Source organism: Brachyhypopomus gauderio, chromosome 1 (genome assembly GCF_052324685.1).
Source record: "Brachyhypopomus gauderio isolate BG-103 chromosome 1, BGAUD_0.2, whole genome shotgun sequence".
Taxonomy (NCBI): domain Eukaryota; kingdom Metazoa; phylum Chordata; class Actinopteri; order Gymnotiformes; family Hypopomidae; genus Brachyhypopomus; species Brachyhypopomus gauderio.
This window is the reverse complement of record NC_135211.1, coordinates 26,080,933-26,107,872: the sequence shown is the minus strand read 5'-3', so window position 1 is coordinate 26,107,872 and position 26,940 is coordinate 26,080,933. Positions and strand designations below refer to the sequence as shown.

General features: G+C 42.1%; 2 protein-coding genes across 9 annotated transcripts in view; both read left to right on the top strand.

The window, feature by feature from the left end:
• camta1b (calmodulin binding transcription activator 1b) overlaps window positions 1–11,675 on the top strand; it is a 36,881-nt gene extending 25,206 nt beyond the window's left edge. For 3 of the 8 annotated variants that reach the window (XM_077006092.1, XM_077006070.1, XM_077006101.1), the window contains 3 exons: window positions 347–549; window positions 1,640–1,714; window positions 4,618–11,675. In XM_077006092.1, coding sequence (XP_076862207.1) covers window positions 347–549; window positions 1,640–1,714; window positions 4,618–4,687 — 348 coding nt within the window. In that variant the 3' untranslated portion in view covers window positions 4,688–11,675. The remainder of the gene's footprint in view (window positions 1–346; window positions 550–1,639; window positions 1,715–4,617) is intronic. The other 5 variants (XM_077006121.1, XM_077006073.1, XM_077006084.1 and 2 more) reach the window with 4 other exon arrangements.
• Window positions 11,676–12,570: 895 nt separating this feature from the next.
• On the top strand, window positions 12,571–26,610 carry vamp3 (vesicle-associated membrane protein 3 (cellubrevin)). The gene is made up of 5 exons (XM_077006057.1): window positions 12,571–12,697; window positions 20,587–20,674; window positions 24,123–24,281; window positions 25,128–25,179; window positions 25,635–26,610. Coding segments are annotated over exons 1-5 (318 nt in total). The 5' UTR covers window positions 12,571–12,695; the 3' UTR covers window positions 25,652–26,610.
• Window positions 26,611–26,940: the final 330 nt, after the last annotated feature.

The following is a 26,940-nucleotide window of genomic DNA, read 5'->3' as shown; positions in this document are numbered from 1 at the left end:
ACCATTTTTATCAGTAAATATGTCTTTAAAGTACATCATATTAATAGAATATGTTATAGAAATTCATAGTTCATGCTGTTATGCATACAGTAAAGCTGTGTCTGGAGTTCAGTTTAGTGTTTGTTTCTGTTTCTGGTGTTCAGTTGTGTGTTTATTTGTCTCTGGTGTTCAGTTGTGTGTTTATTTCTGTCTCTGCTGTTCAGTTGTGTGTTTATTTCTGTCTCTGGTGTTCAGTTGTGTGTTTATTTGTCTCTGGTGTTCAGTTGTGTGTTTATTTCTGTCTGGTGTTCAGTTGTGTGTTTATTTGTGTCTCTGGTGTTCATTTGTGTGTTTCTTTCTCTGCTAGTATGCACTTTATAAGAAGATGACGCTGGCCGCCATCCTGATCCAGAGTAAATTCCGCAGCTATCATGAACAGAAGAAGTTCCAGCAGAGTCGCCGGGCAGCCGTGCTGATCCAGCAGTGTTACCGCAGCTACAGGGGGCTTGGCCCGCCCCCTTCACACTCCCACACTGCTGCAGCAGCTGCCCTGGTGCAGCACAGACTCAGGTAGACCCACCCACCACGCCACAGGCCCCGCCCACTCCCAGGAAAGGCATTTTGTTCAATATGGCCAAATGTTTACTGTGTAGCTTCCATCAGAGGGGTAGAATGGAGGGAACTTTTTTGAAAGAATTTTTGTCACTAAGGGGTGAAATACAAATGATGCTTTGCAAATATCCGCAAAACATTTTTTTCTTTTGAAAATGTTGGAACATTGAAAGTTTGAAATAATTAACAATTGTTTTTATAATGTGCAGAAACATATTCGTAAATTCCTACAGAGATAGAAATAAAATGAACATGAGTCTGTATTTTACAAATATAAATGCAAATAACTATCATTAATGAATATGACCATATAAATCCGAATGTAGCCTACAATCATATTAAGAGGGCATCTATGGTGCAAGGAAACACCTCGTTTCTGGGTTGTTGTGGTGTTTGTAAAAGTGGCGATTAGGGGAAACAAAGAAGCTGGCCAGTGCTATGAATAATCGACAATGCTACCTGCTATCTGAATATTCAATAATGCCATCTTACCATTCTGTGAATATTCAATAATACCATCCTACCATTCTGTGAATATTCAATAACACCATCCTACCATTCTGTGAATATTCAATAACACCATCTTACCATTCTCTGAATATTTAGTAATACCATCATACCATTCTCTGAATACTCAATAATACCATCTTACCATTCTCTGAATATTCAACACACCCACCATGCTCTGAATGTTCAGTCATCTTACCAGCCTCTGAATACTCTACCTAACTTAGGAGCCTCTGATTATTCAACCATCTTACCATCCTCTGAATATTCAATTATTCCATCCTCTGAATATTCGACTATCTTTTCAGGTCATTGTTTGCAAAATGCGCCAATAAAGATGATGGCCAATTAAATATTCAAGTAGGCATGATTTGAATGAGCAGACTTGACTGAGTACTGATCTCTAGGACCAGACTTTGGGACCCCTATGTTTACAATAAAGTGTTACACTGAAATTTTATTTTATACACACTGTTTATTGCTATGTGTAACTCATTGTTTAATGTCATATTTTTACCCTTTGTACTCCACACTGCTGCAGAAGAGGTCTGCTGACCAAACGGCAAGACCAGGCTGCCAGAAAAATAATGAGATTCCTGCTGCGATGCCGCCACAGGTAAGTGCTAACACTTACTTAGAACGCCACGCAGACGCTTAGAACGCCACACAGACACTTAGAACGCCACGCAGACGCTTAGAACGCCACACAGACACTTAGAACACCACGCAGATGCTTAGAACGCCACGCAGACGCTTAAGCCCCCCGCACACAGCGAGCAACTAGCTGAGCAAACGGTTACGCGTGCCCGTTTGCTCAGCTAGTTGCTCGCCGTGTGCGGACGCTTGAGACAGAATTCTGTGCCTCTTGAGCCTGTGAGACATTTATCTAACGTGTTTGATATTTTCTGGCACGCGTGCCCGAAATCTCACCGTGTGCGCTCGGCTGAGCAATTTGGCTCAGCAACTTTTCGTCACCAGCCAATTGGAAGCTCGCTTGCCGTCACATGACACTTCGGCGTTTACGCCGTTAACGGCCATCACTAATCAAAAGTAAAGAAATAAGTTGAACAGATAATAAATGAGATATAAGATGAGACAACAACCATGAGATATAAGATAGTTAACATGGCTTATTACATCGAATTTGGCGATAGAATAATAAAATAATAATTTAATCAATTCGGTGTAGGGTTGCCACCTGTCCCGGTTTTTCTTCTTTTTAATATTAGGTCTCGGCAAAAAAATTCATTTAATGTCCTGGTTTTCACTAGGTTAGTTCAAACGACTATTTAGACTGTTTCTGCACACTTTAAATCTGTCTTTTTTTTCTCGCTGTGTCCATTTGACACCCCCGGTAACATTTTACGCCACCCCCCCCCCCCCCCCCCCCCCCTCCGTCAACAATTTACACTCGCCACCCACCACCCCCCACTGTGTCAGTATGACAGTGTCCTTGTTTTTTGTCAGACAGGCAACCCTAATTCGGTGTCGTCAGTATATGGTGTCTCAACCAAATAAAAATGCTGCTATGTTTCATAAAGACATGTTTCACGACACCGAATTGATTAAATGATTATTTTCTTGTTCTATCGCCAAATTCGATGTAATAAGCCATGTTATCTTAAATTTCATGGTTGTTATTATTTGTTCAACTTCTTTCTTTACTTTTGATTAAGCCTGGTTCACACTACACGATTTTAGGCTGGTTTTTCAGTCGCCGACTGATCGCCGACAAAAACTGTGGTCGGAGGCGAATCGGCGATCACTTGTCGCTCGCTCAGTCGTGTAGTGTGAACTGCTGAAAGACGCTGAAAGACGCTCGCCGAGCCGTCGCCGACTGGTCGCAGACGACTGGCAGATATCTAGCATGTTTAATATCTAGCAGGGCCACTGCGAGTCGGCAGCAGCGTCTAGCTACAGCCAATGGGAACGCGGAGAGAGAACCGCGGCACCGCTGAAGATATCTCTGAAGAATGTAAAAAACTTTCAAGAATGCTTTAAAAACAGTAACCCAGCAAACACACAAAATCCTCACCTTTCTTACAACTTTACTACAACACTGTGTTTAAGTTATTGTGACAGCACTGGAGAAATAGTGCGATTGATTATAACTATGTTCACTGCAACAGAGAGATGAAATAATTCTGGCAACTTGGGACTATGGAGTGTTTAAACGGTAAAAAAAATAAATAACAATAACGAAAATGTGGAGTACATGTACATTGTTTTTTCTTCTACGTGGTGTTGCTGGTTCTGGCGAGAGTTTCGTGTTCTCGTGTTTTTGGACGGCAGCCAGATGAGTCGGCGATTCCCCAGTCGTGTAATTCGTGAGCCCGCGTCGCCGATCAGTCATGTAGTGTGAACGCCACAACAACTGAAAGACTCGCGATTACAGCACGACCAGTCGTGTAGTGCGAACGGCACAAAAACCTGACGACTGAAAAGTCGTGTAGTGTGAACCAGGCTTTAGTGATGGCCGCTAACGGCGTAAACGCCGAAGTGTCATGTGACGCCAAGCGAGCTTCCAATTGGCTGGTGACGAAAAGTTGCTGAGCCAAATTGCTCAGCCGAGCGCACACGGTGAGATTTCGGGCACGCGTGCCAGAAAATATCAAACACGTTAGATAAATGTCTCACAGGCTCAAGAGGCAGAGAATTCTGTCTCAAGCGTCCGCACACGGCGAGCAACTAGCTGAGCAAACGGTGTGCGGGGGGCTTTAGAACGCCACGCAGACGCTTAGAACGCCACAAAGACACTTAGAACGCCACGCAGATGCTTAGAATGCCACACAGACACTTAGAACGCCACGCAGACGCTTAGAACGCCACACAGACGCTTAGAACGCCACGCAGACGCTTAGAACGCCACGCAGACGCTTAGAACGCCACACAGATGCTTAGAACGCCACACAGACGCTTAGAACGCCACGCAGAAGCTTAGAACGCCACACAGACACTTAGAATGCCACATACAGATGCTTAGAATGCCACACAGATGCTTGAAACGCCAAATACAGACGCTTGGAAAGCCAAATACAGACGCTTGGAACGCCACATACAGACGCTTGGAACGCCACATACAGACGCTTACAATGCCATACAGATGCAGAGCAACTTGCAGACATGCAGGACAACACACAGACACACAGAACAACACACAGAACAACACTCTGAGTAACTTTTTAGCTACACCTGAAAACTAGGTACACCGGTATCCCACCAAAATTAGAATGTGGCTTAAAAACATTACAATAAATCTGCTACATTTAAAGGTGTGCTTACACGAATTTGATGGTGTTCATAATAATGAGTTGGATTTATCTCCAAAACCTCTTTCACTAATACCAAAAAAATCCCTGTTGTCAGGTTTAAACAGTATTCAGGGAAATCGTAAACCTCATCACTCAGTCATGGATCTGTTGAAACACGTGTCATGTTGGGCCCTTCCTCCCCTGAACCCCCCCTGAACCTCCATATGTGCTAATAGCTCTGTGGTGTTGTTTTGCTGTTTATGCGAAGCCCCTTGATGGACCATAGACTGTTCAGACGGGTGAGTGCAGTCTCAGGACCTCAGTTCCTACCCCTCTGACGTACCCTTTATACTTACCCCCTTCTGTTACCTCTCTGCCCTATATCCTTCTCTCCTTTGATCATGCTCTCTGATTCCTCACCTCTCTATTCACACTTGGTCTCTCTTCGGTCACTGGTGCACTTCCTGTCCCTCTTCTGTCTTTCTCTTTGATTCGTTTCCTCTCTCTCTCTTCCTGTTTCTATCGCTTTATGCCTGCTTGCATGATGGCCAACTGGAACGTCAGTGGGCGGAGCCTCTGAATGAGAGAGAGGGAACAAGAGGTCTAGCTAACCACTAAATAGACGACTCGTTCATGGCAACACTAACCAATCACCCTCTCTTGATTTGCATTTCCTCCTGAATGTTTCCTCCGTCTCTTAACGAGGATGCTTTTGAGAGCATTAGGGACTGATGGACTGCTAAGTAGTGTGGATGGCATTGCATGATGGTCAGAGGAGGCCTCGCTTCTATAAGGGCATGCTTTAAACGACATCACTTCCTGTAAGGAAGGGGTAATCTGTTGAATGCTTTGCTGCCTGTCTTCTGTATTCCATGTGCTGTGGGTGGGATGGGGAGAATTGGACACAGTCCTGCACATTTAGACAATATTTGTCATTCTGGGGATTCCCTGCTGTGTTGGTTACAACATTCTACAGTCTGTTTGCAGAAATATACAGATAACTTTACTCTTCCTGTGCACTTTGAGCTACTTCTGCTGATTACTGTTTTGGATGAATAAATCTGATGTACCCTAGATCTTTAACTCATGTGTAATCTGTATGATGTGCATGTACTTTATCTTAAGTAAGTTACTAACACTAGTAGTGTTAACTGTTTGGAAAAAAACTCATTTTGAATTCATACTTGTTTCCTATTATTTTAAAAGGTTTTGTGTGTAGTATGTTTCCAAGCTAACCTAGCTGTGGACTATAGTTTGGAAGTTTGTTATCAAAACAAAAACCCACAGTGGAGGAAGTAAGATTCTCATATCCACGTATTTAATGAATCAGAGTCAGTGAGTCATGGGTCCAGTCCTGAGGGCTGAGGACATTTCATGTTGTCCCCTTGTCTGTCCTCTGACGCCTGGTTGAGCGTCCCCGTGACTTCTGTAGCCTTACTCTAGGAACAGCATGTCCTTGTCCAGTGCGAGAGGCCCTTAGGACTGGAACAGTGCAACGCAGCATTCCATGGAGTCTTCTTCGTGAATCTGTCCGGTCCTGTCCGCCCTCTAGTGTTCTGTGTATGACTTGTCACACAGTTAAGACGATTGTGTCTCCTGCTAAGGAATCTCCCAGTGGAAAAGGCGGGTGTGTAGGGGCCTTCTGAAAAGCAACCTAACCTCCTCTGTCTTCTGCTTTGTTTTGTTTTTTAGGGTGAGAGAATTGAAAAAGGACAAGGAACATGAGACCTCTCAAGAGAGCCACGTCCCAGTCTAATGTCCACCTCCAGAGTCTAATGTCCACCTCCAGAGTCTACTGTCCACCTCCAGAGTCTAATGTCCACCTTCAGAGTCTAATGTTGACTGGACACCTCCAAACTGTTCCCACATCCCCCTGCTGTTTTTACAAGAGATGAACAATTTACAAAAAGGATAAGAACTATTCAACTTAAAAATGGAACCCAAAAGATGGTAGAACATATCGTTGGTACATTTCAGATGGTAGTTCAGTTGATTCTGATGATTCTGGTACTGCCACCAAATTGCGTGTTTTTTCTTCTCCGCTGAGGAAAGTGGGAAGTTGTGCTTAAATGAAAACTATATTGGGAAGTATCTTCATGCCATTTTTGCACTCTTCATAGATTGTTGTCTTTTCATTTTTGTTTTTGAAACAATATTGAAGAATGATTGGAGACTAACGGGGCTGAAGTCTTTTTCTCCTGACAGCACTTGTGAGAAAGCTGTGAAGGCCACATGATCCCTGCATGAACTCACGCTGGACCTTGCGTACGATTATTACATTTTTATATTTTCAAAGAATGAAAACAACAATCAGTTTGAACAAAAAAAAAAGAACAAACAAACAAACAAAAAAAATCCCACACAAAAACAACAAAACCAACCCCCAAAAAATGCAACATTTCATCAGCCATATGCATGCACACTTTCAATCTGCTCGTTGTTCCTTCACCACAAACGTTATTTCTGCCTACGCCGTCCCACCAGGGAAGGGACGGGCTGCAGATACATGTAGATGGGGGTCTAGTCAAAGATTATGGTTTTAAATATCAGTGTCTTATTTTGCGTGTTTATGGAGAATGGGATTGAGTGAGGATTGAGAACAGAATCCCTGTAGGGGACCCATTTGGGGACAGATCTGATCTGATCCCTGTAGGGGACCCGTTTGGGAACAGATCTGATCTGATCCCTGTAGGGAACCCTTTGGGAACAGATCTGATCTGATCCCTGTAGGGAACCCTTTGGGAACAGATCTGATCTGATCCCTGTAGGGGACCCATTTTGTGTGCAATGTTTTTGACTTTCTAAGTCTTTTTCTTAATGTCGCCTTTTGCTGGCCTGACTTTGTGAGTCCTGTGTTTGCTGAATCTAATCTGGAAACAGTGCTGAATCTAATCTGGAAACAGTGCTGAATCTAATCTGGATACGTGCATGTCTTTGAGTCAGACGCTGCTGCATGCGGACAGAAGTGTTTTGTGTTTTCATTTAATGATCTTTATTGGCGTTGAGTCTATTGTGACGTAGTCGGCCATGCCCACATCAGCCCCAGCCTGGTTCCTCTGTCCTGTCCTGTTCTACACAGGTCATTCTTCCTTTCTGCCTTACCTCACAGCCCTCCTTTGGCATACGTTTTGGTTTATACTTTTTATTGAATGTATAGTTTGTTTTTTTTACAGTCTTAAACTTCCCATTGTGTCACAGAAACAATATTATTGCTATGTTTACCTTTTTTGCTAAGTTTACCTGGCTGTTTTGTTACATTTACCTGAATGTTTTCATAAGTTTACTTGACTGTTTTCATAAGTTTACTTGACTGTTTTGTTACGTTTACCTGACTGTTTTGCTAAGTTTACCTGCTTTGTCGTTTACCCGTTTTGTCAATTGTGCACTGTGACATTGTTCCGGTGTTCTTCATTCACGGTTCATTTGCTCCAGAAAGCTGCCTAAAGCTTCCTAATGGAGATTCACACAGCATTGCCTTGACTTCTTAGAGGCGTTTTTGAAGGGTCCCTATACACAAACTCCAAGTGAAATCCATATTTTTGACTATTGCGTGGTCCTTGTACATAACGAAGATGTGTGAAGGTACACGGAGAGCCAGAACCCTTAATCTGAAGAGGATTGTATTTAAGAATATATATTATTTTATTCATAAAAAGGGATAATAACATGATAAGAGACAAAAAACAAATATATTGTATAGTTTTGTTTGAATGCCCAAGATGTATGGTTGTACTGTTTGTAAATAATGTAAATACCAGGTGCAAAGAAAGAGCCCTGTGCATGAAACTAAGACAATGACACAGAACATAATATAAACAAGTGTAGTGGCTGTGATCCGCAAACTCACGGGTTCAGAGTTTCACTATAAGAGTCTTTTATTTGGAATGTTCTTAAAAAGGACATTTACTAAAGCATGACTTTGTTGCAAAATCATGGTAAAACATATAGAGTTGGGGAGACCCAAAACCCCCATCAAGTACACCCTGTTTCTACAGTATTTACTTTGTCTTTGCGGGCTGCCAAGAGTTAAGAGTTTTGTTCTGTTCGCTGTTCTGCCAATGGTGCCAAGTTACCTGAATTACGTCATTCAACAGGAAATTACTAATTTACCTTTTAAGTAACAGATAATCACATTATAGATGAAGACAGAAGTCCATGACCTAAATTCATTACATCTCCTACAAGGTCAGCTGGTAGAGGAGTCCACAATGCGCAGGGGATAAGAGGATCCTGGATCATCTCTGTCCTCTCACTGAGGAGCACTGATCCAGCACAACCCAACACAACAACAGCTGTGCAGCTGAACGGAGCTGAACTGAGGCTTCCCTCAAAATGATGTTTCAGATTGTGAATGAAAGATGAGACAAGGCTTGAAAAGCTTTCATGGATGTGATCCTGCCCGATCGGTGTGTATGAGGAGCTCTGCACGTCTCCTGCGTAGACTCTAACCCCACATTGGGACGTGCCATTGTGGGAGCGGTGTTAATTAGTTGGCCTCCCGGAGTCTCACAACACTTCCAGAGTTCAGCGCGTCATGGTCCCTGATAAACACTCTGTTGTTTCTGCTGGGCTAATCTGTTTTGTGAAGGTCTCCAAAACTACAGTTGTCATACCGAAGTTTTGAAAAAGAAAATAAGAAATTACAGTAATCTGTAATTTCATGCAAAGACAGAATCGTGTGTGTTACATTATATTATTTACAAATATTATTAAGCTCTAGCCTCATCCTGTTTGCTTCTCCTGACTCCTGAGTGAGATGAACATCTTGACGTCCTGGAGTCGGAGAGACGGAGAGCATGTCAGGCAGGAGTCTTACATCAGGAGCCAAGATCATCAGATCATCTGCACGGGGACTAATGCCGCTACGTTCATAGTTCTTGCAGAGTCACATTCAGGAGAGGGGATTGGAGTCTTAGTGTGGACCTCTGGACTGAGGTTCAGCTGCTGAAGAATGCTGTCTGTTCGTTAGACTCTTAAACATCTTGTTACAAATTATATTTTTCTGAGGCTGAACATATTTCAGTTGTGTAGTAACGGACCCCATGTTCCCCAGTCATAAAATTGCGGTGAGTTTGTATTAATTTGGCTGTTTGGCTGTTTATGTTGTATCAGCAAAGCGAAGAGCGTCGGTCACACATTGTGGATTTTTGACCGGTCGGACAAGACGACTCTTAGGATAAATGACCCATCCAAGTATGAGCGAGATCAATACTACAGAGCACCAGCAGCCTCACTGAGTCAGTCAGCCTCGTACGGACAAACTCCACGGGAAGAGTGGTGCTCACTGACAGCGTTTTGTTTGATCCGCTTCCAGTATGTTTCACTTCCACAGTCCTGTGTTCCTGGGTTCTTACTCCATTCAGTATTTCAGTTGTCTTCTGATTTTTACATTTTCGTTTTTACTAGTATAGCAGAGATTTGTAATCAGTATTGTAGAAAGTGCCTAAAATGTAATGTTCAGATGAAACCAACTTCGGGAGTGTGTCGCTGACCGTGAAGGTCAATACAATGTTACTGATTCCTCTATTTTACGTTGTTGTTTGGGGTTATATTTCCTTCTACGTGTGAATATGCAAAGACTAAAACCAGTTCTGTCGTAACAGTATTCCTCCATGTGCCAGCTCGGTCCTTCTTCAACCATAATTCTCCCCTAAACATGGACGTCTGTGATATACTCCGCCAGCCGTTTTGAAATCCATTCTTCATAGTTATTTATCCCACTTGTTTCTTTTCAAATGCATAACACATGCCAGCTAATGCAGAGTTAGAGACTTTTACGCCTGTGAGGCATTTGCATGAGAATCAGACTTCAGATGAACCAACACTTAGCATACCTGTTTTCGTGTCAGATAGGTCGGTAGAATAGGTCATGTTGTATAATGTTAAGCGGAACGCTAGTTTTATAGCACCGGTCAGTTTCTTCTCATGTTTTGCACGTCAGGTGGGGTCATCTGGAGCAGGACTCGTGTGTTTCACCCACACGACCGGGGTCGCAAACCGCTCTAGACTTTGGTGTTTCCTTCTAGTCAAATTATGTTCTTCCAACATTGAACATGCAAGTTAAACTTCAGGAAGTCATTGCCGAGTTTCATGAAAACACAGATCTTTACATACAAGCAGAGAGTCAGTAATCAAATAAGTGTCTGTCTCACCGTATCTGCCGTGTGTCAGATGACTGACTTTGGCTCTTTCAGAGTAGGAAACGGTCTGCCTCCCTTTTGTAATTTTACTCAGGGTACCACATGGGGGCGACAGAGAGACTAAGCATGGAGACAATACGAACTGGTTATGGCTTTGCGTCTAGCTCAAAATCAACAGGACAAACCAGTGTGATGATGGACTTCCGTTTATACCACACAGTGGTGTTCATCTTCTTACCAAGCATTGCTGTCAGAGCTAGGCGTTGCGGTAGTGTGAGGATGCGGAGAGGTGTATGACAGCTGAGCTCTGACCTCATCACCGTCACCAGAGCGACCTGGGGCCACGGCTTACACAGCTGCCTCCAACCATTTCCATCCCCGTGGGAACGGAAATGCCTGAAAACAATACCTCATTGTCAAATACATTAAATGGAAATCTGAATTTTCAGTCATATTCTAACGCGGGCTAAGTCAGTAGATGTTAATGTTATATTTGAGTTTCCATATCATACTTCTGTGTGAGGCAAGATATACACATTTACTTCATTCAGTTTTAAACTCGAACATCCAAACTGGTTTCCATGGTAATCATGGTGTGTGCTGTTTTACCAGAATCATCACTAAACTTGTGATGTTGTTTTGGTGCTGAGCTAATCTGACATTACAGAGTTATTAAATGGCTCAGACAAAGACTAACAAATTAGGAAATGCATAACACAGGTGAACATTTGCCCAAGATAAGAAAACTCAAAACTGTTTTGATGTACTGTCACTGGAAAATGTTAGGGTTATATTTTTGTCCTTATACACACCCTGCTGGAATATATATTAAAAAATTGTTGCAGTTTTGGCTTAACAGGAACTAATAATCATTCTTCTCACAAATCCAGAGCAATAAACAGTTTCAGTTTATTTTTAACTGTAGATCAAACAAATGTGGGGAATGTTTAAAAAAGAAAAAGTAAGATGTGCTTACTGCACTTCCTCTTATGCAATTATCAGTACAGAAAGTCAGAATTCAGTGATCTATGGACATTGATTTCATACTTCCCAACCCTGCACGTTTTCAGCAGTTTCAAGTGACGCTAAGAAAAAAGAAAAAGAAAAAAAAAAACATAAAATATAAGCCCGTCTTTGTGTCAGGGCAGTGGGCAAACAACACTCTGCATGTAAAACTAGTATTACACCTCTATCCCCTCCTCTCACCAGTCTCCTAACTCTCATTCCCTGCTTTGAATCCTGGCTCTTCTTCCAATTAGTTTTCCTCACATTCTCTCTCTCTCTCTCCTCTCTCTCTCTCTCTCTCTCTCTCCTCTCTCTCTCTCTCTGTCCCCTTCCCTGTCTTTCTTGTGAGATTTATTTTTCTGTAATTGTGCATGAAAGTGAATCACTGAATTGTTGGATATGTTTTAAAAGAGAATATTCAGCTGCTGAAGCCATGCAAAACATTCTGAATTGCCCTTAAAATATGGAAAATGTTTTCTGAATGCTTTATATAATTTCTGCTGTAAAATAAAATCTGAAAATGAAAAATGTGCAAATTTTTTACACATTTATTATTTTACTGGTAGGTTTTATAGCTGTTACTCTGGTAGAAACAACTCTCAAATAACATTAAAATTACATTTTCAAATTATATTTAACCCAAGCAAACTTCTTGGGGTAAAAAAAATCTGGCCCACCAAAAATTATTAAGGAAACAAAAACCTTGTAAACCAGTGTAATTGGTCATTGAAAGATTTGAAAAGTTTTACACAATGAACTACATACTATGATGCGATTATTAACCATCATGCGTTATTCAAAGCCCCTACATACTGATTCTGTAGCTACAACGGTCATTTTTTCGCACTTTAAAAAACTGCATTTGATTTTTTATTTAATTTACTAATATCTAAGAATGGAGTGGAATAGACATACATATATATATATATTAAATGCATGCTGCATGTCAGTACAACGGCACTAAAAACGTTTCACGAGGGCAGGATAAGAAAAGACCTGAAAATTGACGGAGACGCAACACGTCTTTTGTAAACGTCTTTGACGGGTGATTAATATTTCTTAGTAACGCAGTAAAAGTTCGTGCTGGCCCTTTAAATGATTACTGGAGGGCGTGGCCTGTGCGGCTTGGTGCATTTGGAACTTCATCACGGATTACTGCGGAGTTCAACTGTGCTAGTTAAATAACACCAGTTGAAGAATCATGTAAGTCTTCGAAATTGTCATTTTTTGATACATGTCTTTCTTGAGTAAATAATGGAAAAGTTTTGTGTGAATATTTTAAACGCGTCTCTCGAACGATATTGCTATCAAAACAACGCCCAAACTTTCCGAGGCCGCATTGAGTAGCATGTTAGCTAGTTAGCTATGCCAATACTCGCCTGTACAGCAACAAGTGAGCATAGCTGCTAACGCTAGTTAGCTTAGCTACTTTTGAGTGCTACTATGTCGTTTGTTAGCTGGTTATGTTGTAATTTCGTAAGCTAATCAACATTTATGGGCGTTGCTGTTAACTATTAGTTGGTGTTTTGTCTAATCAGTTCTTTGGTTGTACTGCAAGTAAACTTGAAGTTTAATAGTCAACTTTGTTGCTAGTTAGTTAAGTTTGCTAACTGCAAAATAGCTAGCTAGCTAAGGCTGCTTACAGTTAACGGTAGCTAGCTCGTGTGTTTTTTCATAATTTCAGTTTACAGATGTTTTGTCTATATTAACTGTCATTGTGTGACTTCAGCTGTGTTCACTGTTAGAGATTTGATTAGTTAACACACTTCGTAGATATGTAGATAGATTGTCAATATGGTGCAGTCAATATACATCTTATCATCTAGGTTGACAAAGCATTTAATTGTTCTGATGATTCGACATTACAAATAGGATTTGTGAATAGGAAACTCGTGTAACCGAGCTGCTAAAGAGCTGGGCACAGTAAGCATTTTCTCATATTTTGCGAGTGGACCTGTAGCTGAAACAGGATGCGGTTTATTTTCCTGATTTGTTTTATTAATACCCAAACCTAATCTCTCTTCCTACTTTATAGAGAACTACCTTTTATTGTAAGCAAATATTTGTATCATATAGAAACATTTGATTAAAGACAATCAATTTTTTATTTTCAGTTTTATATGGTTGTTACATTTTCACTATTTCATGTGATTTTTTTTCTATTGTGAATAAGCTGCTCTTGGCTGATGAACTTGGCCTATATGACATCCAGGTGTGTGTGTGTGTGTGTGTGTGTGTGTGTGTGTGTGTATCTCCACCTCCCAAAATGGAACAGTAGTTATTGTCCTATGTTATTAATATCTCGCTATGAAAGCCCCATTTATGTATGTTAATCATTTCTGTACACATTAGCCTTGTTGTATTATGCTCTTGGCAGCCTTCCTGAAACACAGTTTAACACATGCATGTTATAGGCTGCTTATGAGTGCACACACTAATCAGACAGTACTTGTCGAAGGCAGAGGCTAACGTCATACTGAGAATATGTGGTGTCTCTTGGTGGTGCTAGCCTGTCAGAGAACAGAGCAACTCCTTACTCACACTACTGACTACAAACGGGCTGCCTGTGCTGGACACTTTACAGACACACGCACCAGATCCTGATGGTCATTCCAGGTGATCTTAGATCTCATCTCTCTTGGTACTTAAAACCACTGGATAATTGGGCTTGCACTACTCTCATGATTGTGTATTAACATGAATGATCTCATACCTTCTTACAAAAGAGGCTTGTTTCAGTCCTCCACACACATCACAGCATCTTGGCTTGGTTCTGTTTGGTTCACTACAGCAGTTCTTTTGAAATGGGCAGAGATGTTGTGCTTGGGTTTAACGCTTAACCCATTTTACTTGTCGTAGCTGATTAGGAATTGACCTGCCATGAACCTCAAATACTAGAAGCAAGTAGCATATTTAATAAGCTAGTATATGTAACATTAGCTAAATAGCTAATATATGTAACATTAGCTAAATAGCTAATATACGTAACATTAACTAATAAGCTAGTATACGTAACATTAACTACTATCAAGCTACAAGTAACTAATTATCCAACTAGGTAGTCTAACAACCTAGCTAGCTTATTTAGCTTGCACTGATGTTAATTTTTATTTTTCTTCCCTGTGTCTCATTGAGTAATAGTCTATGTTGTCATAAATCAACAATATAAGATATCTTTGTCAATCCCTTTGTTAGTAGCTAAAATGTTAACTTGTAAGTTGACTAAATGGCTAGTTTGCTTTCTTGGATATCTGTTAAAATCACTTGTGTTTGACAATTGAAATGTCCTCCAGTACAAGCTTAACCATCTGGGGTCATATGCCTAAATGCTGTGTGGTTTTAATTTACTTTGTGGCAGTGTTTGAGATTAAAAGCAAGCAACAGTAGCTAGTATAAGTTTGTCTAATGTTAAGTATTAAAAGAAAAAAAGAAAAATACAAAAAACAGGGGCAGTCATGGCCTGGTGGTAGGGAACTGGTCTTGTGACCGGAGGGTCGTGGGTTCGATTCCCAGACCTGAGGCCATGACTGAGGTCCCCTTGAGCAAGGCACCTAACCCCAACTGCTCCCCGGGTGCCGGGCTAGGGCTGCCCACCGCTCTGGGCATGTATGATCCACAGCCCCCTAGTAACCACTAGTGTGTGTGTGTGTGTGTTCTAACTGCACAAATGGGTAAAAAGCGGAGGACAAATTTCGATTGCGGTGAAAAATCACAATTGACAAAATATGACACATTTACATTTACAAGTACTAGCTAGTATTGGCTACGGCATAGTTTATACCAAAGTTCATGGTGTAAAGCTGAACTTAAACTCTCAACTTAAAGAAGAGAGCTGTGTAGTGGCTGTTGGGGTCATCAGTTAGAATGACCAGTTACAATGAAGGTAATTTCAGACTGTTATGAGACAGGGAACAGCATTTTATACAAACCAGACATTTCAGTTAAGAACTGCCCGAACCTGCAAGCTTTGGTGTGGCATCAGAAATGTTTTCACATGTAGCTAAACAATGTCGCTTCTAAAGTGTTTACCACATTCAGTAAGTTCAGAATTAATCCTGTTAATTGTGTTGTGGGTTCGCTTTGAGAATTCCTAACTTTAAAGCATTGGTTCCTTATTTGCAAGGCAAAACTTAAGAACAGCTGTAGTATTGAAACATACCAGCCCCTCTGATGATGTTAGCAACATTTAACTAAAGACCTTTATTTCAAACAGCATCTGAGCTGGTAGAAAGTCTAGAAAGATCTTTTTATTAGTCTTTAATAAATATGTATTTTAAGGTAGTTTGTTAACACTGCTTTTACACTGTAAAATTTGATACATTGATCTTGATTAAAGAAATTGAGGAAATTGGTTGCCTTGAAAAAGTTAATAAAACTGTTCGTTAAATTTACTTAATGTCTACTACTACTAAAGTGTACCAAAACACAGTTGTATTTACTTAGTTATACAGACTTTAAATAGCATAGTAACTCTAACTTGTCATTTCTAGGTGCCAGTAGCGAACCGTGACCATTATACCTGGCCCTGCTCCCAGGCTATTATTTATAGAATTCAGGAAATCGATTAACATAGTAAAATAAAGTAAGCACAAATAAAAAATTTTAGTCTGCAGTATTTTCTTTTAACAAAAAAAAAATACATTCAGCAGACTTTGAAGAAATCACTGCCATCATCCCCCAAAAAAATGGAAAGCAAGGAAGGACCACATTCAGGAATTAAAACCCATTAAACACAAACTTAAATGCTGATCTGCTTAAAGAGTATTGTTTGCACAATCTTTTTCAGCTTGTCATTGTTACTATTGAAAAGAGAGGAAACATTACACATACAAAAAGATTTGATAGTGGACATCTTTGGCAATTCAGTGTTGGTTCTCATATTTTGAAAAATAGACAACTTTCTTAAAAAAAAAAAAAGTCCAAAAACAGTTCACCTTTGTTTATATTACCTGATTTGTTACCATAGCCTACCTGCTAGCCAGCGTTCCAACAAGAGCATCTTAATGTCAGCAACTCTTCTTTGTCTAAAACGTTTTGCTTATTAAAAATAATGCAGTCCAGGTACATTTTCAACCAAGCCTGATTTTTGGGCCTTAGCTGTCTGTTTTGCTTCTGCATTTCTTATTGGTTGGGGGCGGGGATAGAGAAAGCCATTTAGCAGCAGGTGAGCAGAGAGATTAGAGAGTGGAAATGTGTAAATATGTAATTTCAATCCCACGAAATGAATGATGGATCATAATGGAAAACGATAGACATTTTTCTGTCATCTCGTTCTCTTTAAATAGTGAATTAAAATTCTTACAATGTGCTGAAGAATACATTAACTACATTCATAAGCATGTAAACAAAGCTGCCTACATGACAGTTTCCATGCTCATGTTTCCATATGCGGCATTGCTTAGTTGAAACTTGAGTTTGTGTGTAGGTAACTCAAGTGTATTTAGTTTGAAGTCTTTCATACAAAATTTGGACTTTACTAAAATTACATGAGTAATTTTTGTGTAATTGAGTAAAGTTTGTGTACTTTTTCACTAGGATATTATGAAATAAGTAAAGTTTACTAATGTTTTTTGAGAAAGCAGTGGTGTTATATTTTACAGTGTAGAAATGCTGAATAGGTAGGCAAGGCAAGTTCACACTGGCAATTCAAAATGCTTTACACAAGAAAAGTAGAAGGTCATTTAATAGGTCATTTAATGTCCCACCCCCCCAATCAACTTATCTTTGTGTGTGTTTTAACTTGTTAACTTGTTGTTGGCTAAAGCCTAGGTCATACAGATTAATCCCCTATATCCTCACCCTTAGTTTTGAAATGAAGGTCAATGCAGCTCCACCAAACTCCAGTTTCAGCCTTGGGGCTCAACTGTCGGGGGTCGACTCCTCAGACCACGTCAGTACTATGCTGTCTTTCATGTTCATCAGATTTGATCACTTTGTCTTTGATTATTTTAATATGCACATGGAGAACTGTAAGAACTTTAATACCTTGTGACCTCTACATAGGGTTGCAGCGGTAACCGGTTTCACGGTATACCACGGTATTAAAATGCACGGTTATCATACCGTGTGCGTTTGCTTATTACCGGTAAAAAGCAAGCCAGCGGAGAAACTGACCCGCGCATGCGCAACTCCGCTCCGGTTCAGCTACTCAGCACACAGCAGTGAGAATGGCAGAAAGTGCATCAGACTTAACACATTTTTTAACAAAAAAAAAAGCTAAACTAAAATCAGTGGCGAAAATGACGTAATCGCGGTGGCTCCGCCCGTGCGCGAGGGTCTCGCGCGCTGTCGATTCGCGAGGTCGTGCACCTCTCGAATTTTGTAACTAATGAACAAAGTCATGTTTGCAGGATTCATACACGTTTAAAAGGTGGAATTAAAACACTTGTACGTCACTTTAAAGGTCCGTTTCAATATTTCCCAGCACCTTAAACTTAATTAAGTTAAATATTTATACATATACTCGAAATAATTCGCTTTTTCATCACATTATTTAATGGTTGTTTATTTCCAAAACGCCCAATCTTAACGTCTTCACGTTCTCTCATGTTTCGTCCTGGAATTAAAAGAGGCTCGTATTTGTTAACGTAAGACAAAAGAACTGTGCGGAGTCGCTTGCTACGGTCACTAGTGAAAGTATAAACCTAGCTTTTTATGGTCCTTGCTTTCACTGGATGTGAAAGACGCTATTAATTTACATGCGTTCAAATTCTAACGTACCTGTTTTTGATATGTTAAAACCAGACTCGGTGTGAAAACCTTAAAATAGACATCTCTATTGTGATGATGTCAGAAATAAATCCTCTCTTCCTGCAGTATCTGTTATAGTTATAGTTGTATAGTTGTACTGCCAAGTTATATTCCAACTTGGCAGTACAACGGACGTTTACAACAGTTGTTGATCAGACACTGACCCAGGCTCAGTTTATCAGATATTAAATAATTTAAACTTAAATAATTGTACTGAAATCCATGATTTAGGTTTCTCTAATTTTGCAGTATTTATATAAACATGTGTACGGCTTATTTTTTTAAAGGACACATTTTGTATACAATAGTTCCAGGTTTCTACAATAAATAGTTAATTGAACAAAAATAACTTGTTGTAATTTCTTTAAGGGTCGGTGTATCTTTTAATAATATACAAACTAACTGTGATACCGTGATAACCGTGATACCGCGGTATTTTCTGAGACGGTTATCATACCGTGAAAATCTCATACCGTTGCAACCCTACCTCTACAGCATATTGGATCTTTTAGCATGTGGCTGGACTTACACACTCTGGATCACATTATGGCCTTTACTTCAAAACATCTGAAGGTGTGTTGCATTTATGTTGTAAACTTTCAAAGGTTGACAAAAGGTGTCTTTTAGAAAGGGTTCTGAAAAGGCCTCATACAACACAAGCTCATATGTTCTTGCGTAGACTCCATATATATATATATATTTATATTTTTTATGTATACACAGACATGAACATTGGTGTGTGTGTGTATATATACAGTGTGTGTGTGTATGTATATTAATATATTATATAGGTTAAAATACCAGTGCGTAGGCCTGTCGCGATAATTACATTATCAACTTATCGTACAATACATTTTTTTACCGCGATCATTTTTGCTGATGTCGATAATTGGCCATTGGGTTTCCGCGCACATTTGTTTACACAAGAGTAAACCGCAACTACGTTAGATTTCAGAAAGGCACGTAGTGCTGCTCTCTCGCACCCTCCCCCCTTAAGGGAAGACGAATCTGTGATCAGAGAGCGACATCTACAGGTTAGGAAATGAGTGCAGTACACAGAGAGCGCATGCGTCAATAACGGTGCCTCCACACACACACATACACGTGGAGACGTGTTCGCGAACGTATTCGGGGGGGGGGATTGCAACTCTGGAGATGCACGACCTCGCGAATCGACAGCGAGCGACGCGCACGGGCAGAGCCACTGCGATATTATCGTTTATCGCGATAATTTCTGGGACAATATATTGTTATGAAAATTTTGTTATCGTGACAGGCCTACCAGTGCGTGGTACACTGCAGTTATGTCTTCTTTATGGAGGAAATAAGTGTTTATTTAGGGATCTTTTATGGTTTATTTCCCCACCTAAAATACAGGAAGTGATGTGAGTGATTCTGTCTGATATCTTCAAGCAGTATAGTTCATGCAGGCCTCTCAGAAGCAGGAACTTCAGTTAACTGTATCTGAGCACGGAAAATGGCACTTGCTTCCTGCACAGAGTCTGGAAGCAGCTCATATCCTCACAAGGGTCAAGAGAAAACAAACTTTTGGCTAAAGTTTTGTTGTGTACTTTCGTGTTTAGGCAGTTAAAATGACAGATTGAGTAAGACCACATAGAAATGGATTTTGTAATCCTGTCATGAGAGATAATAGGAATACATGTTATTATTATTCTGTTATTGAGCCACATGGTGGCAGTATAGCACCATTATTTCATTTACTTCCGTTTACTATGAGACCTAAGATCATAAACCATGAAAAAAGACCTTAGACTTTTTTGTCTTATTTTAGCAGGAAGCATATGTCTTTGGCCTGTGTGACTGTTGAGTGTGTGAACATCATTGGGAGGTTGCAGTGCAGATGAAGGCAGTGCCTGATCTGAATCAACTGAACGTCACCCTTTTCAGTGACATGTCTGTATCAACACCCATGTAGTTGATGTAGTCCTGTGCAGTTTACTCTTTCCACAGTGTACTATATTTAATGTAAGTTTTGAGCAGGTGTGTTTGAGTGATCACTGTCTCTATATGTATTATCACCACACCCTACACTGGCCGTTCCAAGTCCATGTAGACGCCTACACTTTCAGTAGAAAAACACTCCACAATCCCAGTAGAGGCCTGCACGTTCAACATAACAAACCACAGCTTTTTCTAAACCACAGTTTTACCAGTTCTTCCTACTTCATCATAATTAAAAATACATTTTCAGATGCTTAGACTATTATCAGAATTGAAACTCTCGGTCCTGAAGGGTGTCTAATACAGCGTGGAAACCCCTTCCTGGGTTCTGATTGGCTGTGAGCTGCCGTGGTAACAGCGGTCTTCCCTTGCTCTCTCAGGTCAGGCACGGCAGCTGAAGCTCCTGGTGCTTCAGGGGCGGCGGGAGGCCCCCGGAGACTCCAGCAGACGCAGGCTCAGGTGGATGAGGTGAGACCACACCCACGACACGCCTACCTCTTCCAGGTCCAGACAGCGTCACCTCCACACATGGGTGCCGCACCTCGAGGAACCGCACCAGCATGTAGCATAGCAAGAAAAACTAGAAACATGTTTGCTGGATAAAGCAAAAGGCCTTAAGGGCCTTTTGTGGGGAAAAAGCAACATGCATCAGACAGTGTGTGTGAACCTGGACAAACACAAACGCTTCAGTTCAAACAACCTTAAGCGATTGGCAAATAATGTGTGGAAGTTTGACTAGTTTGTACAGTAAATTGATATCTAGACAGTTGGTCATAAAAAATAGTAATGTAGTTTATTACATGCAGTGTTAAAGAAAAATCCTATTATATTAGAGTAGCAAGTACCATAACTATACAGGATCATCATGATTCTACCACCATCATATGGAATTGTGAGTTTTATGGTTTTCCTCACATGAGGGGGGGAGTGGTGGTGGCCTGTGTGGTGTTCTTCACATGAGGGGGGGAGTGGCCTGTGTGGTGTTCTTCACATGAGGGGGGGAGTGGCCTGTGTGGTGTTCCTCACATGAGGGGGGGAGTGGCCTGTGTGGTGTTCTTCACATGAGGGGGGGAGTGGTGGTGGCCTGTGTGGTGTTCTTCACATGAGGGGGGGAGTGGTGGTGGCCTGTGTGGTGTTCTTCACATGAGGGGGGGGAGTGGTGGTGGCCTGTGTGGTGTTCTTCACATGAGGGGGGGAGTGGTGGTGGCCTGTGTGGTGTTCTTCACATGAGGGGGGGAGTGGTGGTGGCCTGTGTGGTGTTCTTCACATGAGGGGGGGAGTGGTGGTGGCCTGTGTGGTGTTCTTCACATGAGGGGGGGAGTGGTGGTGGCCTGTGTGGTGTTCTTCACATGAGGGGGGGAGTGGTGGTGGCCTATGTGGTGTTCTTCACATGAGGGGGGGAGTGGCCTGTGTGGTGTTCCTCACATGAGGGGGGGAGTGGTGGTGGCCTGTGTGGTGTTCTTCACATGAGGGGGGGAGTGGCCTGTGTGGTGTTGCTCACATGAGGGGGGGAGTGGTGGTGGCCTGTGTGGTGTTCTTCACATGAGGGGGGGAGTGGCCTGTGGCCTGTGTGGTGTTCTTCACATGAGGGGGGGAGTGGCCTGTGTGGTGTTGCTCACATGTGCAGGGCTGTGGTGTTGCTTATCTACTCATCTGTACATTCTGTCTCTCAGGCATGAAACGGAACAAACTGATTTAGTAATACCTCTATCCTCAGATATGAAGACATTGTAAAATGAGAGATTCAACAGAGTTGAAGCGCTCTCACTGATTAAACAGCAGTGGGATCATCCAGGCCCTTTTGAGATAAGCAGTTCTGTAATGAACAGTGAAGTGTGCCCAGATGACACACGATCAGAGAGCTGCCTGTCCTTCCAGATACCTGTTCATGTGAATCGCCCTGATGGCCACTGAAGTGAAGAGGGTTATTAAAGGGGATTTACTGGAATACCGAATGTGTTGCACTTTGATCACAGTGATCCTCAGACCTGCTGGAGTGAGAACAGTGTACACGAACAAGGCTAACGTCAGCTCAGCACAAGAAAGGGAGTCCTGAGCTGCTATTAATAATGAGCATCATAGCAAAGCAATACATAATCAAGGTAAACAGTGAAAACGAAGCTTTAAAAAAAATACATGAAAATATGATATAATTAAAAATAGACCAATTAAAAATAGATTAGACTTTGGAGAATATTGTGGCGTAAGGACAAATTTAGGCTTTTGTAAGGAGTTGATGTGAAGTAGAGAGAGAGGATTAGAATGAACTGAAGAAGGAAACGTTTTAATCTCCATTTAGTTTAATCCCCGTGTCAAAGCACACACACCACACCACAGGACAGTATGTCAACCAGGGACACCACCACCGTCAGCTGGCTAAATAATAACCTACATAGTTCCATCCTAGCAGAGTGTACTCCAGTACAGAGCTGCTGCCCTTCACCTGGAGCTGTGATTCTAAAGTGAATGTGAAATCTGCAGTGGTGGAATATTTGGTGCAGAAGTGTTGGTGAGTGTTCAACGTGAGTTCCCACCTGGCATGTGCAGCACATTGATGGCGGTGTCTTCATCCACCACGTTAATCACAGCTCCACCTTCACCACGGGCCCTGCAGCCACCAGTGCTAGTCTTCCTGAGAAAGTGTAACGGGAAAAGACCAACACAGCAGGAAGGAAGGGAAAAACAATAAAAAGGCTGCTAGATTGTGCTTAGATTTGTGCAGTAGCCTGAAGTGCTAGTGCTGTGAGAAGCGTGGGAGGTGCTGTACCACAGGGGGCGTGTCTCCAGGGTCCCACACTGCCCTCTCTGGTGTGCAGGGCATCCCAGGACACGGCTCGGGCTCCCACTGGACCCTTGAACCCTCCCACCGGCCCTGTGAGCTCGCACAGGCATGCGCTTATAGGCTTCTGCACGCTTATGTAACAGCATGTCGCCGTGGTTATGTAATCGACGCATGGACTGTGTGCGTGATGCCCCTCCCACCTGCCCTGTCTTAAAGGGGCGGCGCTCCACTCCGCCCTTCCTGCTTCCTTCTGCGAGGCGGTCCGTGGGTCCCTGCGGGTTCGGCGCACGCCTGCCGTGGTGTTTTGTTTCAGCACCATGGCTGTTTGATTATGTAATGCAGAGGAGGAGGAAAAGGGGACTTCCAGTGCACAGTGAGCACAGACCGAGTGTGAAGACACAAACAGCGTCTCCGAAGTCCCCCATCTGTCATGGTGCCCCGCGTGTTGAACTGGGGGAAAAGTAAGCACTCTGCTTCAACACAAGCTGTCTGCGCTGCACTTCTGTTGTTTTAGAAGGTGAAAGGTATCACCTTAGGTCATGCGGATCGCCTGTTCAGAAAGACTTTTTGAGCATGTCGTGCATAAATCAGTGTCATCGTATGCACAGGAAGAACGCGCTCCAAATTAATCTTGTTGCTCACATGAATTACATGAATCGGCTCCACCGGTAGAAACTTGTAACACAACCGGCCTGACGGGTCTGAATAGAACAGCGCAGATGCCACCACAGTCCAGCGGTGCTCCTCAACGCCAGGAGTTGCTCCTCAACGATGAAGTTAATATAATGCGACCAGAAGGACACTGCCAGACCTCAGTCTGTTTATATGAACAGCACATTCGTTGTGGAGTTTCTGTGGTCATATTCAACAAGCACATCAGAGGTTCTATAATGTAATGTGCCGTAACAAAGAGCAGTACAATTACACAGCACCCCATGATCCTTTATATAATGACAGCTATCCACCCCACCCAGCGATTGTAAAAGGCTGGGCCATACTTTTCATCAAGTCAAAGTGTTTGATACCACAGTGCGTCCAAGGACAGCACATCTGCTAAACTCTGTGTGTGTGTGTGTGTGTGTGTGTGTGTGTGTGTGTGTGTGTGTGTGTGTGTGTGTGTTCCCCCTCTCCCAGGTGGTGGACATCATGCGAGTGAACGTGGATAAGGTGCTGGAGCGTGACCAGAAGCTCTCAGATCTGGACGACAGGGCTGATGCCCTCCAGGCCGGAGCCTCCCAGTTTGAGACCAATGCCGCGAAGCTGAAAAGGAAGTACTGGTGGAAGAACTGCAAGGTAGGGCGGGGTGTGAGGAGTGTGTCAGCACACCCGCACTGTTGGGGAAACTGGACTTGAGTGTCACTCACACCTTCTTAAGTAGGGTTAGTGTTGGGGGCCTGGAGGCTGGTTCATTTAATGTCCACTTAAGTGAGTCAATTACAGTCATTTCCACTAACGTGAACATCACTGGGTATAAACACTTGTTTCCTAATCAAAACATTTCAAATCATAGACAGGTGGATTAATAATTAATACTTTTACATGTAGGTGATCCTTCCTACCAATGATTGCACACTGCATATAGAAGGGCATGCTAAGTGCTAAGTGTGTGTGTGTGTGTGTGTGTGTTGAGAACAGGTGTTGGATTTTTGGGTGGGGGCTGTGTGATTGGGCGGTGGGGGGGACTGCTGAATCTGGCAGGAGTTTTTGGCACAAGTGGTAACCTTGACTATAGCGTAAAGGTGAATTTTATATTTAGCAGTGGGTGCATTCAGACGACCCCCCCTCCAGAAAATGGAATGATTTTCCCTGGAAGGTCGGACCTTTAACAGCCCGGCCTGTCAGTGTTCTGAGGAGGGGGCTATGGCATTAGTGAAACACAACTGTGTCCATCGTACCTTATCCAGCAAACGTCCTGCCGTGCCCCTTCAGTGACTCTGTCTCAGTAAGTTAGTGAGGTTGGCCAACTCCACGAATCTTGGCCACAATGTTGCCACAGAAGGCACGAGGGTGCCTGCTTTATGCACTGATGTTTACTAATCTAAAATACTGAGTCCTCTCTTTCAAGTCACCTAAACTCAAGGTTGTCTGTTTTTCTTTAGTGTTGTTTTTCCCTGATGTGCTCATTTCCTCTTCTTGCAGATGTGGGCTATTTTGATAGCTGTGGTCATCATCATCATCATCATTATTATTAGTGAGTATTTCTTTTTCGTCCGTGTTTTAGGAGAACCCAGGAGAACAATGAATCGATCACTCTCAGGCCTGTCTCGATTATTTGAAATGTGATTGTCATCACAACCGATGTGTTGGACAAAGCCAAAAAACTGAAGGTCGTCTTCATCTTTATTTCACTGTACATAAAGGAAAGCAAAATACTGCCTTTGCACAGCTGCTCATTTCTGGAGTGTCTAGTCTTCACATGGTCACGTCGTCTTTTCCAGCATCGATTTCCTTAAATCGTGTCCGTGTTAAACTGACAACCACATTTCAGGCTGGCTTAAAATACAGGCAGAAGAAACCCTGTTGTCTTCGTGAGCGTGTACACAGCCCGCACCAATGGCCCCATCATTTTAGACTTTTTGGTAGCGTGATGTGCAGGACGTGTGAGCTGTAAGTGTGTGCCTTACATGGTCTTGTCTTCCTCTATAGTCTGGGCTAAGTCTTAGAAGAGCAGGAGGGCTGATGGCTGTGAGGAGTGTGGAGGAGACCCTGATGCATCCACTCATTCAGTGAAGACAGAGAGGATGTTCTTCATGAACTAAAGCTGTTCTAGCCTGCTGCAGCACAAAAGCATATTTTGTAAAAAAAAAAATAATTAAAATCCTCATTTTTTTATGTTTTGGTTTTAAATGATTGAGATTTGAATATTTGTACACAGTATCGAACACAAGCTTGATGGGCTCCTTGTGCCTTGTCCTTTACACAGACACATTTTCAGTGAGACTCCACACTTTGCCCCTGCTGCTCAGTGCCCGGTGGGGAACTCGTCTCTGTAGTAATGCAGTAGCACACGCGTGTGCACAGAGTTGACTGTGGTTTTCCAGATGCACAGATGAAAATGCACAACTTACTGAGGACTGGTGAGAGTTCCATGACTGTGACAAGAGTAAGTTTGATATCAAAGTGTGAAGCTAGTTACTTTTGTGCCTTATATTTCTAGTGCCAGAACAATTTAGCCCCACCAAGCCAACCAAAGGCCTTATTAGAACAAACTACTAGCAGTAGTGCAATTGTGCCTTTTAAAACCAACACTGCCAACTAATTCACCCGTTAAAATAATGAAGGGTGCCAAAAGATATACCATATGTACTTGCATGGTCAAAATACTTTCCTTAAAATATTGTTTTTGTAATACAAAAATGTTTTGAGATGCCTTTTTTTGCGTAACATTGTTGCTTGGCTTTGTATTTCTCTTTCTCATTGACTTAAAAAGCAACAAGTTGCAGATAACTTTATTCTCAATGTCGGATGCAATACCTCTTCCCCAGCATCAGCACACGTTTGTCTATTTGTGTGTATTTTCTTTGGAATGTAAATTGTAAACAAGGAAACTGTAGATGATATATAAGGTGGCCCTCCAAACAATTGGATTTGCCATTCTTGCTTTAATAAAGATTTAACAATATATTACTTGCTCACGTTGTGCATTGGGTGTACAGAAATTGGCTGACTTCACCGAGACTGTTTGTCTCAGGCGTCTAAGCTAAAGATGTCCGTGTTCAGTCACAAAAATGAATTGAAAGTAATAGTTAATCAGTTTAAACATCTGTAGTAAAACTACACAGCCACAAACTTGATCACGTTCACCTCCTGTTCTGCTGCCTCTCCCTCCCATGGGGGTTTTTACTGCATGGCGGAAGAATGAAGCCAGCAGGATCATCGCGTATAGACCCAGTCCAGCGCAACACTGTTGTTCTCTGTTGTGTAACATGGACATACACGTGAGACGAACCTC